Consider the following 21095-nt stretch of genomic DNA (forward strand, 5'->3'; position numbering starts at 1 on the left):
TCAAACTGTATTTTTTGTGGAAAATGCACGTTTCCCTCGGGAAACGGAGGGATTTCCATAGAATCCCAGATTGGTGATGTTCAATCTCATCCCATTCCACCCCTTCATGGGCAGGGACACCTTCCCCAGCCCAGGTTTCCTTCACTGCAGTGGTTCAAAGCAGCCCAAAGTAAATAATGCACAAGTCCCTCTGTAGTGCAGAATGAACCAACAAACGCCATAAATAATAAATAACTTTATTAAAGGATTGCAGTTTCAGATGCTTCTACAGAGCACAACTTGTGCCTTACATTGGAGAACAGGCCTGGCATAGCAAAGGGCTCTGGAGGGAATATTCACCTCTTCCCACCATCATTTCAAAAGCCAGGATGTGCTTGGTTTATTCCACACAAAAATCCCAGTTGTCAGGTGAATTCTCCATTTAACAGCAGCAGCTCTCCAACATTCCGGCTCAAGTTCCATCAGTTGCTGCTGTTCATTACTGAGAAGCTTCTCTAATACATTAATTGCAGAACCCAGGGTGTCTCCAGTGTATGGGTTGAGCTCTGACTTTAAGGGGTGTCCCCTGACCCCCACTTACCTTCACTGCTCATTAAATGGTTCAATTATTGCCATTATTATTGATCACATCAACTTATTGCCACTGATACTTCTCTAACTCAGGAAAAGACCACTGCAGGAACAAGCAAATAATTGTCCTTTTCAGAACTCAACAAAAGTGCTGCTGATTGGGTTTGCACATTAACAAACATTCATTAATTAAAATTAAATATTCCGGGGATACTGCAGGAATATTAAATATGATTTAGAGGCTTTTTGGCCAAACAAATATTACTCTTAACTTACTAAACCCTATTTCTTTTATGATACAAACAGTGCTTTTTAAGGCTACATTATAATGAAGCCTTGAATTTATGCAATGCTTTAATGTTATTAAATTAATTTGTATTATTTAATGTTATTTAATTTACAGAAGTTCTTTATGTTACACCACGGGGATAATTCAGTGAGGCACAACAGCACAGGGATTGAACACCTGGAATACCTGCAGGATTTTCCTGTTCTCAGACACTGCTGGCTCTTCTAGACTCCAATCAAATGTAAATTTAGGGTAAAACACAAAGACCACAGTGAGGGTGAGAGGGGTTCCTGTATCCAGGGCTCTTTAGAACACAACAAACAGTGAAAAATAATTCCAGTTAAACTCCTTTCTTTCTCCCACATATTTTTCCCACTAATAACTCCTAGCTGCAGCTGATCTCAGGACACTGTTACTGCTACAGGGTAACTAAAGGTACTACAGACAATCCTCAGATGGAAAATGATGGGCCAACTCCACAGGAAACAAACAAGGATCAGGAAAACACAGCGGACAGTTCAGGCACAGGAAATGAGGTGCAAGCACAGCTCATTAACATCAAAGCTCTGATAAATTTAAAGTATTGTCATTGCACTATGTTACACCAAGGTAAGTGTGGGGGTAACAATTTACAGTATGATTTTAAAGAGCTTTATAGTGTATTCAAGTTCTATTAATTAACCTCGAAAATCAGTAATTATTTCAGCAACCCAAAAGAAAGAAAATTTACTTTCTGTGCAACTTAGAGTGGGAAGGAGGAGCTGCAGTACCAGGCTTAGTAAAGCCTGAGATTGGTGCAGCTGGAGCAGAAAACCTCTGCAAATCCAAGCTGTTTTTAACAGGATTAGAGAGGATCCATAAAGTGCTTTTAGGCAGAAAGTTGTTGGGTGTTAATTCACTGAGGAGCTGAGGTTTGAAGGACATTGAGAAGCAGGAGGAGCAAAGGCACAACACAGAACAGAGATTGGTCACAAATCCGGGTGTATTTTTACGGACACGAGCACTGAGCACCATCATCTGCTCCAGGGAATCTCCATCCCAAGGGAATGGGGACAGTTATTTCCTGCAGCTCTTCAGGGGAACGTGTGTTCCTTTCACATTGAGAGTCTCCAAGGAATCCCTGGGCACTCTGGATCCTGGAGCTCCAAGCGGCTTCTCTCTGGAAAAAGAACAACAATGATCACAATCTCCATGAGAAAAGGAGGAATAAAACCTGCAGCTCCCCTGGGGCTGCCACAGACATTGCTCCAGAGCTGGATTTTCCTTCTGCTGCTGGAATTTCCGTATCCTGTAGGATAGGAGGGAACTATTTGTACCTTCTTGATCCATTTTCCCTGGGACTGTAATGGACACTTTTGGATCTTGGAGATTCCACAGCTCCTCTGCTTCGGCAGGGCCTGAACTTCATGATCTCTTTCTGCCACTCCTCATCAAAGGTGTCAGCCTCAGCTGGAAAACAGATCAATTTATTTGAAATGTTAATAAAGAGAGGAAAAAAACATTTAATGAATATTAGGGGGTTTGAGTAGTGATTTTAAATGTTGTGGTCCACAACTCTCCATATGGCCTGCCCCCGTTTTTGGGATCTGTACAGGAGAATTGAATTTGGAGACTTTCGGTCTAAAAGTCCCTTTTAAGCTGTCTCAAGCTGGAACCTCAAAATCAGAGTGTGAAACAGTGCAAAGGCCATTAACTGCCTAAAAAGACCTACATTCATCCAGGTTGATGAATTCTTGGTTCATCTCCTCATCCCCAGTCTTGGAGTTCTTGGATTTTTTGATGACATGAGCCCGATCCTGAATGTGGTGACCAATGGCCATTTTCTCCAGGCCACTCTCAGAATCCTTCAGTGCTTTTCTTGTCTCCTTAACCTGTATTTAAGAAAAGGGAAATAAGTGTCCTTCCAACCAAAACTGAGGTCAAAGACTTCACAGAATCCCAGACCGGTTTGGGTTGGAAGGATTTAAAGCCCATCCAGTGCCACCCCTGCTGTGAGCAGGGACACCTTCCACTGTCCCAGGCTGCTCCAAGCCCCGTCCAGCCTGGCCTTGGACACTGCCAGGAATCTAGGGGCAGCCACAGCTGCTCTGGGAAGAATTTCCTTCCAATATCCCATCTAACCCTGCCCTCTGCAGTGGGAAGCCATTCCCCCTTTTCCTGTTACTCCAGACCCTTGCAAAAGGTTATTTCCTTCCCCAATAGTTTAATATCTTTCCTTTTAAAAAAGTCAGGTTTTCCAAGCTTTTCCAATTCTCTCATTTCCTGTGTTGGCTGAAAATACACCAGCAAACACAAATCAAGCCTATTTTCTTTTGGCCACCAGACAGGAAGATGAAACACCACCTAAAGTTTTTTAGCTGGGTATTAATTATTGGGGAAAAAACCCTCAGTCTAAAAATGCTACAGAGCCAAGTTTCCAACACTCTCCTTGGAAAAAGACCGAATTATACCCGGTGCCAAAATTCCCAGCGTGAGGAACAACCAGTTCAGGCTGTGGTGTTGACTGGCCTGAAAGGCAGGCAGCCCCTTATCAGTGTGGTCTGGGGTATTATTAGCAGCCCTGTGATAACAGAGTGTGCTGCAGCAGGACACATTCCCAGCCAGTCCTGCCCACGGCCTTTAGGGAGCACGTCTAGGCTTTCATGCCCCGTGCCAGGTTCACATTCCCACTCCCAGTTCCCGGCAGGATCAGACACAACAGCTGCAAGGGAGCTCCAGCTCAGTGTTATGTAAGTGCCTGGGCAAAGGGGTGCTTTGAAGGCAGGGGCTGCATAAATCAGTGCCTCTCCTGGAGTTTGGGTGGACAGGAAAACGATTCATTATGGCAAAGAGAAGGACACTGGAAAATTGCTGCTCTGTGCTCTGGTTTTCCAGCCTTGGATGGGTCTGTAATTTATTCTGGGGTGTACTCAAAGAATGAAATTACAGGGAGGAAATCAGAACTTTTAATACAGAGCAGGGTTTGAGAGCCCTGTGTTTTCCCCATGTCCTAAATTTTCTTTGTGCAGCCGGGCGGGTCGGGCTCTGCTCGCAGGGAACAGGGACAGGAGGAGAGGGAACGGCCTCAGGCTGGGCCAGGGGAGGCTCAGGGTGGACAGCAGCAGGAATTTCCCCATGGAAAGGGTTGTTAAACACTCCAAGGGGCTCCCAGGGAGTCCCCATCCCTGGAGGTGTCCAAGGAAGGGCTGGATGTGGCACTCAGTGACAAGGTGGGGATCGGGCACAGGCTGGACTCAATCCAACCTCAGGGATCCCAGGATTCTGTAAATTCCAGGAGTGACTGTCTGCAGTGAAAGATGCTGGAGGACACTGCTTTGGTGTGGCTGCACCTCAATCCTGAGAAGTGCCCAGCTCCCTTGTGCTGCATCCCAGGATTACTCACCCCTCCCGGAGCCGTGCGGGTCTGGGTCGAGGCTTGGAAAACTTTGGGAGGTTCATCCCCCATTTTGGAATAAGTCATCATGGAGGAGGAGCTGAAACTGTGTCCATCAGGTTGGATGGACAGGTCATCCTACAAAGCAATGCAGCCTCATTAATCAAAGTTAAAACTTGTGGAGAACAGGTGTTCCTTACTATTTTATTATGGAAAATATCCCTCCACAAAATTAACCCTTCCTGGCACCACATAAACTTCAGTTTTATCTTCAAAGAGTAAAGAAAAATTATAAACACAATATAGTCTAGGCAAAAAATTTCAAATTCTTACCAGCTCCTTGAAATTAGTCCCATTTTCTTGGCATTATTTTCTGAGGAATATCTGAAGTAACTGGCACTCTCCAGTACACTAAATTTGAGAACAATTTTAAAAAGAACTCACAAATTTCCTTTGCATTTCCAGCATGCTGTTCCTCATGTCTGACATCATCCTGTCCATTGCAGAAAATGGATCTCCAAAACCTGCATCCTGCTTAAAAAAAGGGGAAAAAAAGACTACAGTTAAAACAGTCTCCACTGAAAGCTGAAGTCCTGAAGCTCTTTTTAACATGCATTTTTAACTCAAAAAGCTTTTCAGGCTGCACTTCACACACAGACAAGCCAAAATGCATCTTTTTAGATGAAAATTGAGGGAGCTGGATTAAGCTGGAGATATTGGGAAGATGAAAGTGGAAAATTTGTCACCCCGATGTCAAACTGGCCACAAAATGAGTTTATTTTACAAAAATATTCATTGGATATATATATAATTGCAATATCCAATTATTTCACAAATGTGTTCACAAACCTTCTGAGGTCACCAGCTTCTGCTCTGAAAGTCCTGTGTGACCGTTCAGGGCTTACATTTGAATAAATTCATTTCCAGAGTTATGTATTTCAACGTTGCAAACTTAAATCTGCATTTAAGCCCAAAATGAAGTAAAATTAAAGTACAGAAAACTTTCCACTTATTTTTTGACTACAAGACATTGGAATCCTCTGGCCAAGAACTATGAACAGATGATGGATATTTTACAGGATATTCCAGACCCCCAACCCACAGCTGGAAACCACTCCAAGCCCATTTCCAGGGGCAATCCCATCTCCAGGGGCTGCTCTGCCTTACTGGGAGCAGTGGTTTCGTTGGTGTCACCCCCACAACCACATCCTCCAGCAGCACTCAAAGTTTGGGGTTTCCCCAGGGATTACTCCATCCATATCCAGAGGTTAATGCCCCAGGAAGGATTTTTTCCCTGGATTTTCTTATTCCCAATCTGTCAACAGCACCAAAAGCAGGATGCAAGCACAGAGCTCAGCCTCTGCCATGCTCTGGTTACACACAGGTTACACAGGAGCTACTCCAGGGATACTAACCACTCTCCCAAAGCCTGCAAAGGGCATGAGGGAGAAGCTGGTGGCCTGGAAAAAAAAGGAGCAACATCTGGAATTATTATCAGGAACAGCAGAAATTACTTTTATATGCAGTAGGTCACATGAAACATTTCCTATCTAATTAAAATCACTCAGGAGGCCCATGGTAATTAATTAAGTAGTCCCTGGGTATGTGGAAATAATATATTTATAGTGATGATATTAGAAAGTGATAACTGCCAGCACATCTAATAAATATTGATAAGTGTGTGTGAAAAGCACTTAGAGGCTGGCAAACATTTGTACACCACAAGAACCTTTGTGCTGAAGTGATTTCACACTTCAGGCCCCACCCTGGAATGCTCCATTCCAGTCAGGCAGCAGAACCCCAGCACTGAAAGCTGATTAAAATCAACAAATCAACAAATTGTCCCACTGATACTGAGTATTCCTGCCTGACAGGGCAGTGAGATCCTGGGAAACACAGGGATGTTTCCAGGAAACTGAGATTGGAGGGTCAGATAAGGCCTGCAGACACACAAGGGTGGCAGGAGGACCAAACCCTCTGCAGGAACTGTAACGCAAAAAGAAGGAATTCTCCAATTCTGGAACAGCTTTAGGAACTCTCCAGGTTTCTGTCAGGACTGACTAGGCAGAACTGTAAATAATAATACATATTTTTTCTCTACATGTGACACCCTCACCAATAGCAGTTATTAGTCATACCAAGCTTATAAACTCTGTTTTGTAACACTAAAAAGCCACTCAAAGCTGTTAAAACGTTTGCCTGATATACAGGATCATCACATATCCCAAAAACCCCAGTTAATAGTATCCCTTAATATGTTTTAGCTCATTCTTCCTCCTTCCCTAAAAACTCAACTGCAAACCTGCTGGAGAAAGGAGAAGCAGTTTTAAATTTGAATCCTACACTGGCACACATTGAGTTGTCCCAACTAATTTGGTTCCTTTGAAAGCAGTTTTAGGCCTGCTGCAATTTAATTAAACCCAGAATTACAACACTGCTAATCAGTGTAAGCCATTTGAACGAAGTGTATTTGACAGTGTAGCAAAGATCCACCTTTTCCTACATAAAAATCTAATTTTAAGGGTTTAAATCATTGGTGGAGCAGCAGTTTGAGATTACAAGGCAGAGCTATCAGTGCTGAGTCGGTGTGACATCTGACAGCTCTTCAGTGGAACATGAGCAACATCAAAAGATCCTGGGAAGGGTTTGGCATTCATGTGGAATTTGTGTGGAATTCTTTTGTGCTTGTCAGACTAACACAGTGCTCCTGTGCCTTTAAGCCCTTGGTGCAGCCACAGATAAAGGGTTGGGGCCTCACATCTGTCCCTCACTGCAGGAACAGGGACAGAACCCCTGAGCTTTAAAGGTGAGCTTTGACAGGTTCTTCGTCTAAAGGAAAATCTCGGATCTGGCTTTAAGCACCACTGATCCGAGGCCTAAGGATCAGCAGAGGGAAGCTCATGCCCTAATTAGAACCAGTTTCTATATTTGCCAGGAACTGGATGAGCAGGGGAAGGAATGTGCCAGCTTCCCTCTGGAGCTGCAGGTGACAGGCTCTGTTCCAGCTCTGACCTGGCCACCAGCCCCTGTCACCTGCCTTTTCTTCCAACGGTCTTTCAAAATCCAGTGGGATTCATCACAGCCAGAGGGAGGCAGCTGCTGAATAGCTGGAGGGAAAGGAACCAGCTCCCAACATATATTCTCTATAAATACAGCTCTAGATAAGGGTTAGATAGGATTGTCCTGCATGCCCAGAGTTGAAAAAACACTTTATTTGAACACAGATCATCAGTCTCACTTGGTAACACACAGAAATACTAAATTCCATGCCAATTTCCCTGAGCTTTAATTCTTACAGGTTTGTATCTAAGGAAATATTAACAATCAGCCCAAATTCAGAGCATGAAGTCTTGATTCCCAGCTGCAAAGGTGAAACTGGGATTAAAATCCATGGATGGATATTCCTGAGGTGGTGAAATCCAGGCTTGTGTAAATCAAGTGGAAATAGCTGCACACAAGGGACTGACGTGTACAGGGAAGGCACAAATATACCATGGAATCCTGGAATGGCTTGGGTTGGAAGGGACCTGGAAAGATCAGCCACAGGCAGAGACACCTTCCTTAGACCAGGTGGCTCCAACCTGGCCTTGAACACTTCCAGGGATGGGAGCAGCCACATCCAGGCACCTTTTTAAGTCAAGTTAACATAAAAAGGAAATATACGTGCAGAGCATGTGGGACATTCTTAGTGCCTTTCTCTAACAGAAACATTTAATCCATAGTATTTATGAAACCAAGCACTGGATAAAGATCAGTTTGTCCATTAAATGTTGTCTGTTCAATGCTCAATAAAACCCAGACTCTGATTAGCCCTGACAGATGTTTATCAGAGATAAGGAATGCGCCATGAAGGAAGCAAGAGAGGAATCATTCACATTTCACTGAGTGCCAAAACAACTTGAAGGAGATTCCAAGAGCTGAGGCAGGAAATGCCCATTCCATGGAGCAGTGCCTGGAGCTCAGGAGCACTTACCCTGCCGCCGCCCCTCACAGCCAGCTGCGAGTCCCGCTGTGCTCTCCACTCCGATCTTCTCCCCGCCGGTCTCTCCTCTCCCTCCGGGAGGCTCAGGAATGGATCCCGCCCAAAAGGCTCCGAGAAGCTCCTCATCATCTGCCTCATGTGCTCATGGTGGGCAGCAAAGGGATCCCTGCACAACAGGCATTCCAGAGAGAGGCACTGGGGTTATTCTGCCTGATGGAGAGTGGCTCTGAGATCTTCCAAACTCCGTTTTTTAGTATCCCATAGGGTTCTGTATCCAAAATCTTTAACAGGACCCAACTGGGCCATCTCCCATTCCCAATGAACTCTGATTTTCTTCTCCCTTCCCATCTTTCAGGTTGGGTGTTTGAGATCCATTTTCTCTCAGCTGCCCTCACTGTTCTCCTGCACTCCTGGGTGTCCCTATTCCTTTTCCTCTTTCCTCATCTTTTCCAGAAATATCCATCCTTAGCAGCATCTTTCACTCCAGCCTATGTTTAATACCTGCCAGAACCATAAACTGACCCATGTTTCATTTATCATTATTTCCACCTCTGACATCTGACATTAAAATAACTTCTTTTTAACTTTTCCCCTCCCTTTTTCCCTTTCATCTTCCCAAGCTTAGCCACGTCCTACTCCCTGAACTCCTCATCAAATTTATTCTGCTGGCAGTTCCCATCCTTCTTTTCCTTTTCCCTGTCCCACATGCTTAAAAATACCCACTATCCTCTAAATTCAGGCCAATTCCATCTCTTTTAATCACCCACTGCTGCACCTTTGCCTTCCCTCCACAAATCCTGTTCCCACATCCCTTTCCTCTGCTTAGGAAGAAGATTCTCATTGGCTTTTTGTTTTCCTATAATTTTCCCCCTCCTCTCCCAAAAACCTACAGAACTCCACTGGTATTCCCAAAGCCTGGCTTGCAAGGAAAACACTGTTCAACTTCCCTAACTCTTTAATTTGGACAAGACCTAATATTCCTAATTAAGGCCAAAAGAGGAGCAAACCAGGAACTTTTCAGAAGCACAAGGTATGAGCAGTGCTGCTGCCTGAGGGCCAGGCTGCAAATTAGCACTTCCCATACAAATGAACATGGTTCATTTCCTCCTTCCATCTCATTTCCTTCTTTGCTATCCCACTGAAAACTTTATGAACATTAGCAGTCACTTCCCAGGTATGTTTATTTAGGTTTAATACACCTCATCCTCCTTCCTCTCAGTTCCTGGCGCTTCCCACAGCTAGGACACCACAGCCTTTCCTGGGACACCTCACAGGAAAAGCTTCAGGCTGTTCCTGACTTCTTCCCTGCCCAGTTATCTTCTGCACAGCTTTTCTGCTCCCCACCCCTTATCTCCAGCCCCATGAAAAGCAGTTCCCACATCACGTGGCCATTTTGATCTTGTGCCAAAGTCACACTTACCATTTTTTTTCTCCCTTTCACGTGAAAAAGATAAACATGAGGCTGAGTTCATTTTCAAACAAGACTTTTTAAACACAAAAATATCTCTTTAAGCTACGCCCAAAGTTAAACTCATCCCAAAAGAGACTTTTGAAATATTTTAGTGTTGCCATGGAGCAGCCCCTGCCCTGCTCCCAGCTTTGGCTCCAGCCCTGCCATGATAAGGAGCTCACCCAGACGTGTTCCCTCACTTCATGATGAAGAACAGATGGAAAAAGTCCTGGCATGAGGCAAGGGTGGGGAATCACACCAGCATCACCATGGGATGTGCACAATTCCAGCAGATCCCAAACCTCAGAGAGGTTTGCTTATCAAACACAAAGAGCTCCTCAGTACCAGGGACAGGGAAGTCAGATACAAACTGAGGAAAAGGTTTAGGAACAGAAGGAAAGGCTCCCAATTCCCAATTTGCCATAAAATGAATTAATGCTGCCAAGCCTGAAAAGAAACACCTCAACTTTGGTATGATCTGGAGTAGGGCAAAACCAATGCAAAGGGAACAGAAAATCCATTTGGAAGACAAAGTTTCCAAGGAATTAAACCTTGATGGCTCCAATGACTGAAACTCACACCATAATTACAAGAGGAGGAGGTCACCCTGACAGAAGAGAGACGGACTGAACAAGGCAAAGTCTCTGCAGGGGACAGGCAGGATTTTAAGCCCCTTGCTGCAAGCACAGATTTGATGGGATGGCAGCAGGTGTAGAACATTTTAACAATTATTGAGCATATATGACTTAAAATCTGACCTTTTTTTGGGGTGAGAAGATACTTTTGATGAGAAGGACATGATTTCTGTTATAGCATAAAAGTGATAAGGAAAAAGTGAGGGGCTCCACAAGGAGTCTGCACACCAAATTTGTGCCCTTCACGTGTTAAACACTAAATTATTTTTAAAATTGAATTCTGGGTGGAGACAAACAATTTATACATCTATTGTTCCAGCACTCTGCAGTAACAGAATTTTGTCTAGTGTGTATTAACCTGACCTTCACCTGACATTAAACATGCACATATAATGTTACTGCTTTCTTCAGTGCACTAAAAATCAGTCCTGGAACAACAAATTCCACTTATTATTTTTGTAAACTGTACATTGTATTAGGTATATTTCCTTTTATTAGCTATTAGATGGAAGTATTAGATTTTTTTTCCCCATGCAGGAAGTTACATAAGGCTGCAGCTGCAGATTCCCTCTGGAGAGAACACCTGGCACAATAAACAAAAGCTGTGCTTTGGAGAATGAAATCCAGAGTGTGCACTTGGCAGGGCAAACACAACCCCTGCACCTGCGCAGGGTTTCAGGGATGGATCCCAGCCTGTCCTGGACACCTTGGGCTGAGTGACTGCTGCTTCCCTGGGACAGCTGCTCACACAGGGGCTCCAACCCAGGCACTATTTCCAGTTCAGCATCAAACTCTCTCCTTATGAAGCAGCTGGAGCCTATTATGACACTATTTTGGACACTAATCTTATCTGAGGTAATCAGCTCATTTCCTTAACCACATGCAAAACAGACTGACAAGGACAGTGCTGAGAAAATGAGTCTCAATTTCCAGCTCATCTTTCACACAAACTCCCTGCCTCCACCTTTAGCAATCTTTTTTTTCCCCTACTTCAGTGGCTACCATAACAAGGAATAAATTAATAAATAAGCAGTTGTTATTTCAAACAAAACCTAATTTCTATTACTACTTTAATTTCCTGCAAAGGATCTGCATCGGGAAGGTTCCTGCATAGAACTCACAAGTCATTGTAACAGCAGGAATATTCCTGGAAACCAAGGGTACTAATCCATGTGGCACAGCTTTGGGAATTATCCTGGAATGTGCTGCAGCTCAGCAGCAGATTCTCCTTTAAGCAGCCTCAGCCAGCACTCCCCGTAACCAGGAGATCCAGACAACAAACCACATCACAGGGCCTGATGTTCCCTTCCTCATCCACCCCTTACCTTGGCTGTTAATTAAATTCCTTAGAGTTTTTTCAAGGATTTAAAACAATTATCAAGGCTCCCCAGAGTGCTCTGATCCCATTTTCATCCACTACAAATTACAGTTTCTGACCAAACACATGAAATGGGGCCAGACTAGGTAATTCAGCAGTTCTGGCTGAGGGGAGAAGCATTTGCAACACTCACTGCTTACATTTCGATTCCAGTGGCAAAAGAAGATTCCCACAGGGAATAAACTGGGCTCAGGCTTGAATACACAGACAGGAGCCACCACTGTGCTCATGGTACAGAAGCAGAATCCCAGAATGATTTGGGCTGGAAGGACCTCAAAGCTCATCCCATTCCAACCCCCTGCCATGGGCAGGGACACCTCTACCATCCCAGGTTGCTCCAAGCCCCATCCAACCTTGAGCAATTCCAGGGATGTGGCAGCCACAGCTTCTCTGGGTAACCTGTGCCAGGGCCTGCCCACCCTCACAAGGAACGAGAGTAAAACCCAATCTGCTGAGCTAAAGCACTGCCATCTCCTCGGGAAATGAGCACACGGAAACTATTTGCCATCCACGCTCTCGCACACGCGTTGGCAAAGTTTTAACTGAAGAACACCCGGGGTTCTGAGTAGTGCTGGCAATGAGAAGAGTTCAGAGACAGCCTGTGGCTAAGTAATTAATTAAACATGAGCATAAATCCGGATGAGCTACACTGCTCAGAACCTGTACTTAGGAAACTGAAGAGCAAACAAACTCAAGGATCTACAGCCAAGGAGATGAAGATCCCCTCTGTACGAAATGTGGATTAAATTCTTCCCTGCTGAGAGGGGAGACAGACTCGAGTCTCCGCTATTGAAACTCGCTGAGAACGTTTAATCCCGGCACGGCTTTAGGGGGGCTCGGGAGGTACCGGGAGGGGCCGGGTGCGGACACAGGGGCGGTTCAACGGCCCCGACGGCGGCCCTTGGGCCCCGACCGACCCCTTGAACCCGGACAGACCCCGCTCCTTGCACCGGCACCGAGCCCCGGTCCCTGCACCGGCACCGACCCCTTTAACCCGCCCCGGTCCTTCTACCTGCACCGACCCCTTTAACCCGCCCCGGTCCTTCTACCTGCACCGATCCCTTTAACCCGCCCCGGTCCTTCTACCTGCACCGATCCCTTTAACCCGCCCCGGTCCTTCTACCTGCACCGACCCCTTTACCCTGCCCCGGTCCTTCTACCTGCACCGACCCCTTTACCCTGCCCCGGTCCTTCTACCTGCACCGACCCCTTTAACCCGCCCCGGTCCTTCTACCTGCACCGACCCCTTTAACCCGCCCCGGTCCTTCTACCTGCACCGACCCCTTTACCCTGCCCCGGTCCTTCTACCTGCACCGATCCCTTTAACCCGCCCCGGTCCCCCAGTCCTTCCACCTGCCCCGACCCCTTCAATCAGCACCGACCCCATGTCCTTCCACCCGCGCCGACCCCCGCAGCTGCCTCAGCCAACGGTCGGTCCCTCACACCCACCCCGCCCGCCCGTTTACACCCCCGGACCGGCCCCTCAGAGCCCTCCACCGCCTCAGCCCCCACTCGGCCGATCCCCCTCCGCCTCACCGCCGTTCCCCACAGCCGCCCACCCCTCACCTGAAGAAGGGATCGTCCTCGAAGCATCTCCGGAGCCCCCCGAACATGGCTGCGGCCACTGCGCTCTGCGCGCCCCCTGCCCCGCGCGGCCCCTCCTCACCGCGCCGCGCCGCGCCCCGCCCACGCACGTGACCTCCCCGCCCGCTCCCATTGGCCGGCGCGCCGCGAGGGGCGGGGCTCCCCGCGCGACGCCGTTGCCGTGGCGACCGCGGGGCCGCCGCTCCAGAAGGTTCCCGGGAATGGGGAATGCGGGGAATGCGGGGAATGCGGGAAATGCGGGAAATTCGGGAATCGCGGCCTCCTCGCCCCTCGGGGTGCTCCTCCCGCAGCCCCGCTCTGCCACAGGGTGCGCCCCGGCCCTGGGGAGTGTGAGGCGGGGACAGGCCCGGCCCCACCGGGGCTGTGGCGCGTCCCGCTGCTCGGCAATTCTAGAAATAATTCTATTTTTTCCAGTAGATGGCAGTAAAATAAAGCTGCGGCCTCTTCCCGGCGGCTGGAAACTCGCGGAACGTGGAAAAGCAGCAGGAGGCTGGAGTGAGCGATCCATGAACTGCTGTTCCAGGGAAGCACAGCAGCGAGGAGGGAGCGGGCCGGGATGGAGCAAGGACAGGGATGCTCCGGCCGTGAGGATCAGGGTTCCAGGGCACATCCCCTTCCCAAGGCTTCGTGGCAGTGCATTATTGCTTCCCTGCGCTGCTTCGGGCCTGGGAAGGGCTGGGTTACAGTTAAACAGGGAAAAGGAGCTCTTGGTTTTAGCAGGAAGAGGCAGATAAAGGGAGAACACCTCAGCAAACCTTTGGAATAGTCGTCAGAGGGAGGTTTCAGTAAAAGCATGGATTTGGGAGATCTTTCCCAGCCTTAATTGTAGAATATGTTGAGAAGTTGAAGCTCCAGGAGCAGGAGAATTTGCAGGATTTTGTATTTGATAGACAAATTACATTAAAGAAAATCCACCTGGCTGGTTTGTGACAAGTGGCAAGTGAACATTGCAGCCTGGCATGGCTGCCCTAAAACCAACCAGAGCCATCTCTGTTAATCAGAATATTGACAAGTAATTAATAAATGACTCCTGTAAATGATTTATGCTACGCTAAAGATGCTGCTTGTGCCGTTTTTAGTGTGAATAGACTTTAACTTCAGGGCAGTTTGGAGTAACTGCAGTGCAGAGGTTGGTACTACTAAAATATTTGTAATATTCTGTGTGTGGCTTGAAACAAGGCTGAATTCTGTGTGTGAGCAATAAAACCCATCATGACTGGCACGAGATTTGGTTGTAAAAGGCCCAGAAGAGGCAGAGTTGCCTCCCCTGAGTTTTATTTGCTGCTCTCTCATCCACAAAGAGCTCACCTGGGCAATCCCGGGGTGACCCCTTCCCTGTCAGCATTCCCTGTCAGCATTCCTGCCCACCAGTCACATTGCCGCTGTCACATCCAGCCTGGAGTGAATCCCACATCCCCTCTGGCTGGGATCAGAGGGAACTCTGCCTTCTGACAGCAGAATCAATGCTCACCTGGTTACTGGGGCGTGCAGGAATGCTGCAGCCTCAGTTCATTCATCTTTTATGTCTCTTCTCCACTTTGGGCCAAACCCCTGCAGCATGATGGATCCTGGAACAAGGATCTCCTCTCCTGACTGCCATGGGAATACTCCAGGCTTCTCTAATCCCACCTGGTTATCCCAGGCATGTTTTTTATAGGGAATCTATGGAGTGACAGGGCAAGGGGGATGAATTCCCACTGCCAGAGGGCAGGGACAGATGGGATATTGGGAAGGAATTCCTGGCTGGGAGGGTGGGCAGGCCCTGGCACAGGGTGCCCAGAGCAGCTGGGGCTGCCCCTGGATCCCTGGCAGTGCCCAAGGCCAGGCTGGACATTGGGGCTTGGAGCACCCTGGGAAGGTGTCCCTGCCCATGGAGGGGGATCTTTAGGGTCCCTCCCAACCCAAAGCACTCCATGATTCCCCAAACTCAGCCCTGTAAAAAGAAGTGATTTCTAACCCTGAGACAGGGATGGGGAACTTCCCCAGAGCTGCTCCCAGCCCTCCACATCACCCACAGCTCCCTGTTTGACTTCATGCTGGCTCCAAAGGCTGACATCTCCCTGCCAGCCGGAGCAGCTGCAGCGCTGGATCCCGCGCAGGAACGGAGGGATGGGGCTGCAGTGTTCACTCCCAGCTGCTGGAAGGAGCTCATTATGGGGTGCTCGGTGCCAGGGACGCAGGGCTGTGTTTGCACAGGGACCCCTTTAATTGCTCAGCCCTTCTCCAGGTCTGTGGCTGCTCCAGCTCCAGCTCCTTTGTGCAGATTAAAAGAGTTCTGTAAGAAACTCCTCGTGCTGCAGCTCTGTCGGGCTGGAGGGCATCTCCAATGAGATTAATGATGTCTGCCTTAATGGAAGAAAACTTTGCATAAATGAGATTATGGTTTCTGCTGAAACCTGCCAACTCTTATTCATTTGCAGTAAATATTATCTTTAATTAAAAGTTTTAAGGTATCTTGTTCCCAAGCTAATGAGATCTACAGTGATTTCCCTTAGGAATTAATTTACCTTCTCAATTCTTACTCATTTTGGTGATAGGACTATTTAAATCTGATCCAGGCTTCAGAGCTTTGTTGAGCACATCCAGCCAGAACAAAAGGTCATTTTGCCATATTGATGTTTTGTTGGTATTTACAATTCCCTTGTTCTCTCTCCATTCCAAGGATCCCTGTTTAGGTTCCTGCCCCAAACATTTCCTTCCAACCCCTGAGTTCCTCTTAACTCCTCATGCTGAGAGCTTTTTTTCCACAGCCATTTCCCTTTGGATTTGTGTTTTCTGTTCCCTCCAGAGTAAAAATCAATTCTGGTGATGCCGAAAAAGACTCTGTGATCAACTCATTCATGTAAAATACACTAAAATCTGTGGGAAACACTTCGTGCAACTGCTGGAAAACACAGGAATATTTCTGCCTTTCTGTATGGGAAACCATCCACTCTAATTCCTCTACGAGGATTATTTTTAAGAAGCAAGGATGCTTTAACACTTGGAGGTGAAAATTGCATTCCTGCACATGTGTTTAAATAGGAAAAGTGCCAAACTGGGCTGGGAGAACTGGAGCCAGAGCCCTTCCTAAGGCTGGACACAATGCTGCTGGCCAGATCGAAATCAATTAATTAACAGAACTAAATGCCAAGGTTCCCTTCATTCAAACATAATCACAGATGGAAATTAAGCAGTCCATTTCAAAGGAAATACCTGGTCTGCACACACAAAGAAGAAACCGAGAGAAAAGAAAGAATTAATGCTCCTTAGCTCATTATCAGCAGATTTTTCTGCTGAAATCCCATCTGAATCCTGGGAGTCTCCTCTGAACATGCTGGGTCTGACAAGGTTTAAAAGTTGGGTAATTAGTTACGCTAACGAGGAAAATGGAACAATCAGAGCCCAGTGTTGACCAGAGGTGGTTTTGTTCTGATGAAATATAAAATACCTGTTCAGGACTATGCTGTCAGCCTCCCCTGGATAAGCTGAACCCTATTTTATACAAGATGCAAACCAGGGAAAGACAATTCCTGCTTTCTACAGGAAAAGATTCCATTTCTTTTACTGTTATTCCAATTTTTTCCACTTCCCACCCAACAAGTTGTGACAGAAAACCTCCCCGTGTCCACCCTGCAACTCTCTTTGCGTATAAGTAGGAAATATCCCTAAAAACTGCCCTTGTCTCTCTGCAGCTGATAAAACAAGTCACTCAGAGGCTGCAGGAGGAACTCCTGCCTGCAGGAACTCCTAACCCTGAACTTGCAGCACCAAAAAAGGGGAAGAAACACATTTTGGGGCCTGGGCCGGGCTATAAATAGAGCTGTCACCAACTTGTGCAGGCTGTTGATAACCTTCCTTTTATAGCTCACTGCAGCCCAGCTTCCTCCAGCCCACACAAATTAGAGATTATCAATTATGGATGAGCTAATAAATAATGCTGGCAGGGCAGGCAATATCCTCTGAGAGCAGGAGGGATCCTCGGGTTGTGTCACCTGTGTCCCGAGCCTTCCGTGTCCATAACGTCTCAGCAAAGTGGGAAAATTGGATTTTTTGGTGTGTTTCTTTGAGGAAGCTGAGAATTGGTGACAAATACCAATGTAAAACACCAATCTGAGTACAAAATCCCAATACATGTAGGAATTGCCAGACTGGATTAGCTGGGATGCCTCCTTGGTGTCATTTTTGGATTTACCCAGGCTGGGTGTTTGGTAAGGAACTACCAGAATGCTCCCAAGAGCTGCATGTGACACAGCCAGCCCATGGCCTGGCACATCACTGGCAGCCCAACTCACTCCCAAGACAGCCAGGATAAGCTTTTTGGGTTTTTTTAACATATTGGGATGCTGCTTTTCAAATCATCTCTACAGCAATGATCCCTTGGAGAGTTCCTGAGGCCTGGGCTTTAATGAATTCCCAACCTTAATTTCCATCATGTGAACCAGCATTTCTTTTAACCAGCCCCGATTTTGTGACCTTTCTCTTCTCCTCTTGTTTTTGTTTAGCAGAGTCAAAGCTGAGGCACAGAAATATTCTTAAAAACACCATGACCAAGAGCTGGCTCCAGTGGGAGCACCAGCACCGATTCCAGGATCTGATCCAGACTAATACTGGTTTAAATGGCCTCTGTTGCCATCGAGGGCAGTAACTACTGATGGATAAATCTTTGGAAGCACATGTGGAAGCACAGGGAGCACAGGGAATTCTGATCCAGAGCTGCAGCTCTCTGTTTGCCATTCCCAAGGGCCAAGTGACCAAAGGCACTGAGCCTGAACAGCCTTCTGGAGATGACAGAGTTATTCCTTAAAGCCTGGCAACTTCTCCGGGGCGCTGGAAGGGAGGGAAAAAATTCCTGCTCCAGCCCAGCTCCAGGAGTGCGAAAAAAACATTTGGATTTTGGTGCTTCCTTCAGCAGCACAGCCAGGGACAGCAACAGCAGTGGGAAGTCAGTGACTCCTCTCCAAAGCTGGAGACACCCCAGGAGCAGAGATCCTGGGCTTTTGGGAGGCATTCTGGAGGTTTTTCCCAGGGAAAATCTGTCTCAGCTTAATGGTGATGGTCATCAAAACTGAGCCCAGCTTTGGCCATGGCCTCAAGCCATGAAATCAGACAAAAATGCAAAATGGATAAAAAATCCCACCTGGGCAGCAGGAGCTGCTTGATTTATTCAGGGCTTCCAGGAGCCCTTTTCCATAGGGATCCAAACCCAGGTTTACCTGTGGCTGGCACCAGGTGAAGCCACTTCCAGCCCCTGTTTAAAACCTGAGCCCAGTTCAGGCCACGCTGTGTTTGTTCAAGCACTGAAGGCTCTGAAAGGGCTCCCCTGCCTCGGGCTGGTCGTGGCTGCAGCTAAAAATGCCTCCTGCTCCTTCAGCAGATCTTCTTAATTCCATGTTCCAATTAGTCCTGGACAAACGGAGTGTACTCAGCGCATGAGTTATCACAACATCGAGTTACCAGCTCAGGTTCTGGCTGATCTCACAGGGAGGGCAAGGATTAATTGTCACTTCTAATCAGCCAGGAGAGGTTTCACTGCTCACTTAAGAAAAAACCAGCTTTCATTACACAATTACTTCTTAATTACATTTCTTGCAGCCCCAAACTTCCAAACATTTAGCTCTGTTTACCCACCTAGTGAGAAACAGCAGAGTTCATTAAATAGGGGGTTTCCAACTATTTTGGAAAAAATGGGAGCACTTGGGCAGCCTGCTGCATTCTCTGCCCAGCAGTGTCAGGAGCAAGGCTGGAGGAAACCTGAGAGGGCTCAGACAATCAGTGCTCTGTCCCCAGCAGCTCTGGAGGGATCAGCAGGTCCTCTTTCCATTTCCCACGGATTGGCAAAAATGAGGGGTCCTCACTTCTTCCAGCTGTTCCATTCCAGGTGGGCTCAGAGCTGCTCTGCAATTTCCAGAGCCTTACGAGTGTTTTTAGTGGGAGAGGCCTTTGGATTGTGCTGCTGCAGAGCTGATTTCAGTCCATAAGTGACATCAGCTTCTGCAAAGGTGATAAATTGTTGGTAAATGTCAGATAAAGCAAGGACTGGAGGGAGATGTGTAAGAACATGGTCATTAATATTTGATTTAAGTATCTCTTCAGGTCCCAGTTGTTCCCAGTTCAGTAATTTGTACAAGGCCTGAAATAAGATGACCAGAATTTATAGCAAAATGCTATTAAATTCACTGGTATAGAACCAGAGAATCATGGAATGGTTTGGGTTGGAAAGGACCTCATCCCTCCCACCCCTGCCATGGGCAGGGACACCTCCCACTGTCCCAGGCTGCTCCCAGCCCCAATGTCCAGCCTGGCCTTGGGCACTGCCAAGGATCCAGGGGCAGCCCCAGCTGCTCTGGGCACCCTGTGCCAGGGCCTGCCCACCCTCCCGGGGAACAATTCCTGCCCAATCTCCCATCCAGCCCTGCCCTCTGGCACTGGGAAGCCATTCCCTGTGTCCTGTCCCTCCATGCCTTGTCCCCAGTCCCTCTGCAGCTCTCCTGGAGCCCCTTTAGGCCCTGCAAGGGGCTCTGAGCTCTCCCTGGATCCTTCTCCTCTCCAGGTGAGCACCCCCAGCTCTCCCAGCCTGGTTCCAGAGGGGCTCCAGCCCTGGAGCAGCTCCGGGGCCTCCTCTGGACTCGCTCCAGCAGCTCCACATCTTTGTGGTGTTGGGAGCAGAGCAGCTGGAATGTGGGAGCCAGGCTGGAAGCTCAGCTCACTCTGCTGGAAGCACTGAGCACCCTCCTCCCTCCCAGGCCTCAGCTCCTGCTTCCTCCCAGAAAGAGGAGCCCCCTCGTGTCCCCTGCGGCCCCGGAGTGGCAATTCCAGAGTGACTCAGGGTCTAATTCCCAGGGTCAGCCTACCCCGCCCTGCCACTGCTGCTCTTTTTCCAACCAGGGAAAAACAAACCAGGCAATGCTGCCCTAAATCCAGATTACAAGTGGGGAATATTTTCAATCCTGTTTAATGGTATTTTTAGGATTTTGCATCCCTTTCAAGCTGAGGAGTCTCCACAGCCCCCTCCAGCCCTGGCTTAAGTCCCGGGTTCCAGCTGATCCCTCCTCACAGAGGTTTCTGCAGTTCAAGGATCCCCACTAAAAATAACTCCTTGTAACCTGACAAATGGAAAACTGTCATCAGCCAGAGGGCTGGTTTTGGGTTACTGCTGCAAGAGAGGCCTCGGGATCATCCCGTGCTGCTCCTCCTGGAGTGACTGGAGCAGAAGGAGCAACATTCGATCTCCTGGCCGTGAGTGTTTTCTTTGACAGCATCATTTGAGCAGCAAAACCTTCCTAAAATATGGTACCAGTAATAAGGATCATCATTTAAAAACCAAACACAGCTCCTTTCCAGGCAATGATCCCACAACAAACAGTGCTGGAGCTGCTGAGGAATGAGAAGGGGCAGTGACCATCGCACCTGGTTTGATGGGAACCAGCCTCAGGGAATGAGTTTGCTGCTGGAATTCCTGGGGGAGGGGGCTCTGCTGACTCCAGTTACAGCTTTATCTCCCCATTCCTGCACTCCACTCCCTGAGCCACAGCCAAGGCACTCTGGCATTAGCAGGAACTTTGTGCACCAGAGTCCTGAGTGACAAAGCCACATCACTGCAGGCTGGGAAGCAGGGCTAAAATCAGGTGTTTTACTGGGAAAACTGGCACACAGCTGCTTCCTTCCCTTTCCTATTCAGGAATCTGCTCCCCTTCACCAGCAACAAAGTGGAAAATACAACAAGAAGGTGAACTTTCTTGGAAAGAGTCCAAAATGTGAGAACATCAGAATTTAAAAAGCAGGGTTACTGTCACAGGTTAAGATTTAGGAGATTAAGCCAAGTGGGATTGTT

General features: G+C 47.6%; 1 protein-coding gene and 1 long non-coding RNA gene across 5 annotated transcripts; one reads left to right on the forward strand and one right to left on the reverse strand.

Annotated features, from left to right (window-relative positions):
- Positions 1-220: 220 nt before the first annotated feature.
- On the reverse strand, positions 221-13348 carry MLF1 (myeloid leukemia factor 1). Of its 4 annotated transcripts, none has more exons than XM_048314351.1 (8): positions 13244-13348; positions 8206-8380; positions 5648-5692; positions 4677-4763; positions 4242-4370; positions 2571-2730; positions 2176-2308; positions 221-2018 (listed from the first exon to the last, which is right to left on the reverse strand). In XM_048314351.1, the coding sequence occupies exons 1-8, from the start codon at positions 13288-13290 to the stop codon at positions 1916-1918; spliced, it is 879 nt and encodes a 292-aa protein (XP_048170308.1). In that variant the 5' UTR covers positions 13291-13348; the 3' UTR covers positions 221-1915. The 4 variants fall into 4 exon arrangements, with proteins under 4 accessions (XP_048170308.1, XP_048170307.1, XP_048170310.1 ...); XM_048314350.1 differs by having other exon boundaries at positions 4677-4766; XM_048314353.1 differs by lacking the exon at positions 5648-5692.
- Positions 13349-13420: 72 nt separating this feature from the next.
- Positions 13421-14509, forward strand: LOC125330774. The gene is made up of 2 exons (XR_007205701.1): positions 13421-13589; positions 13700-14509. It is a non-coding gene; the product is annotated as an uncharacterized LOC125330774 (long non-coding RNA).
- The last annotated feature ends 6586 nt before the right edge of the window (positions 14510-21095 follow it).

The sequence above is a fragment of the Corvus hawaiiensis genome, chromosome 10 (assembly GCF_020740725.1).
Source record: "Corvus hawaiiensis isolate bCorHaw1 chromosome 10, bCorHaw1.pri.cur, whole genome shotgun sequence".
Taxonomy (NCBI): Eukaryota; Metazoa; Chordata; class Aves; order Passeriformes; family Corvidae; genus Corvus; species Corvus hawaiiensis.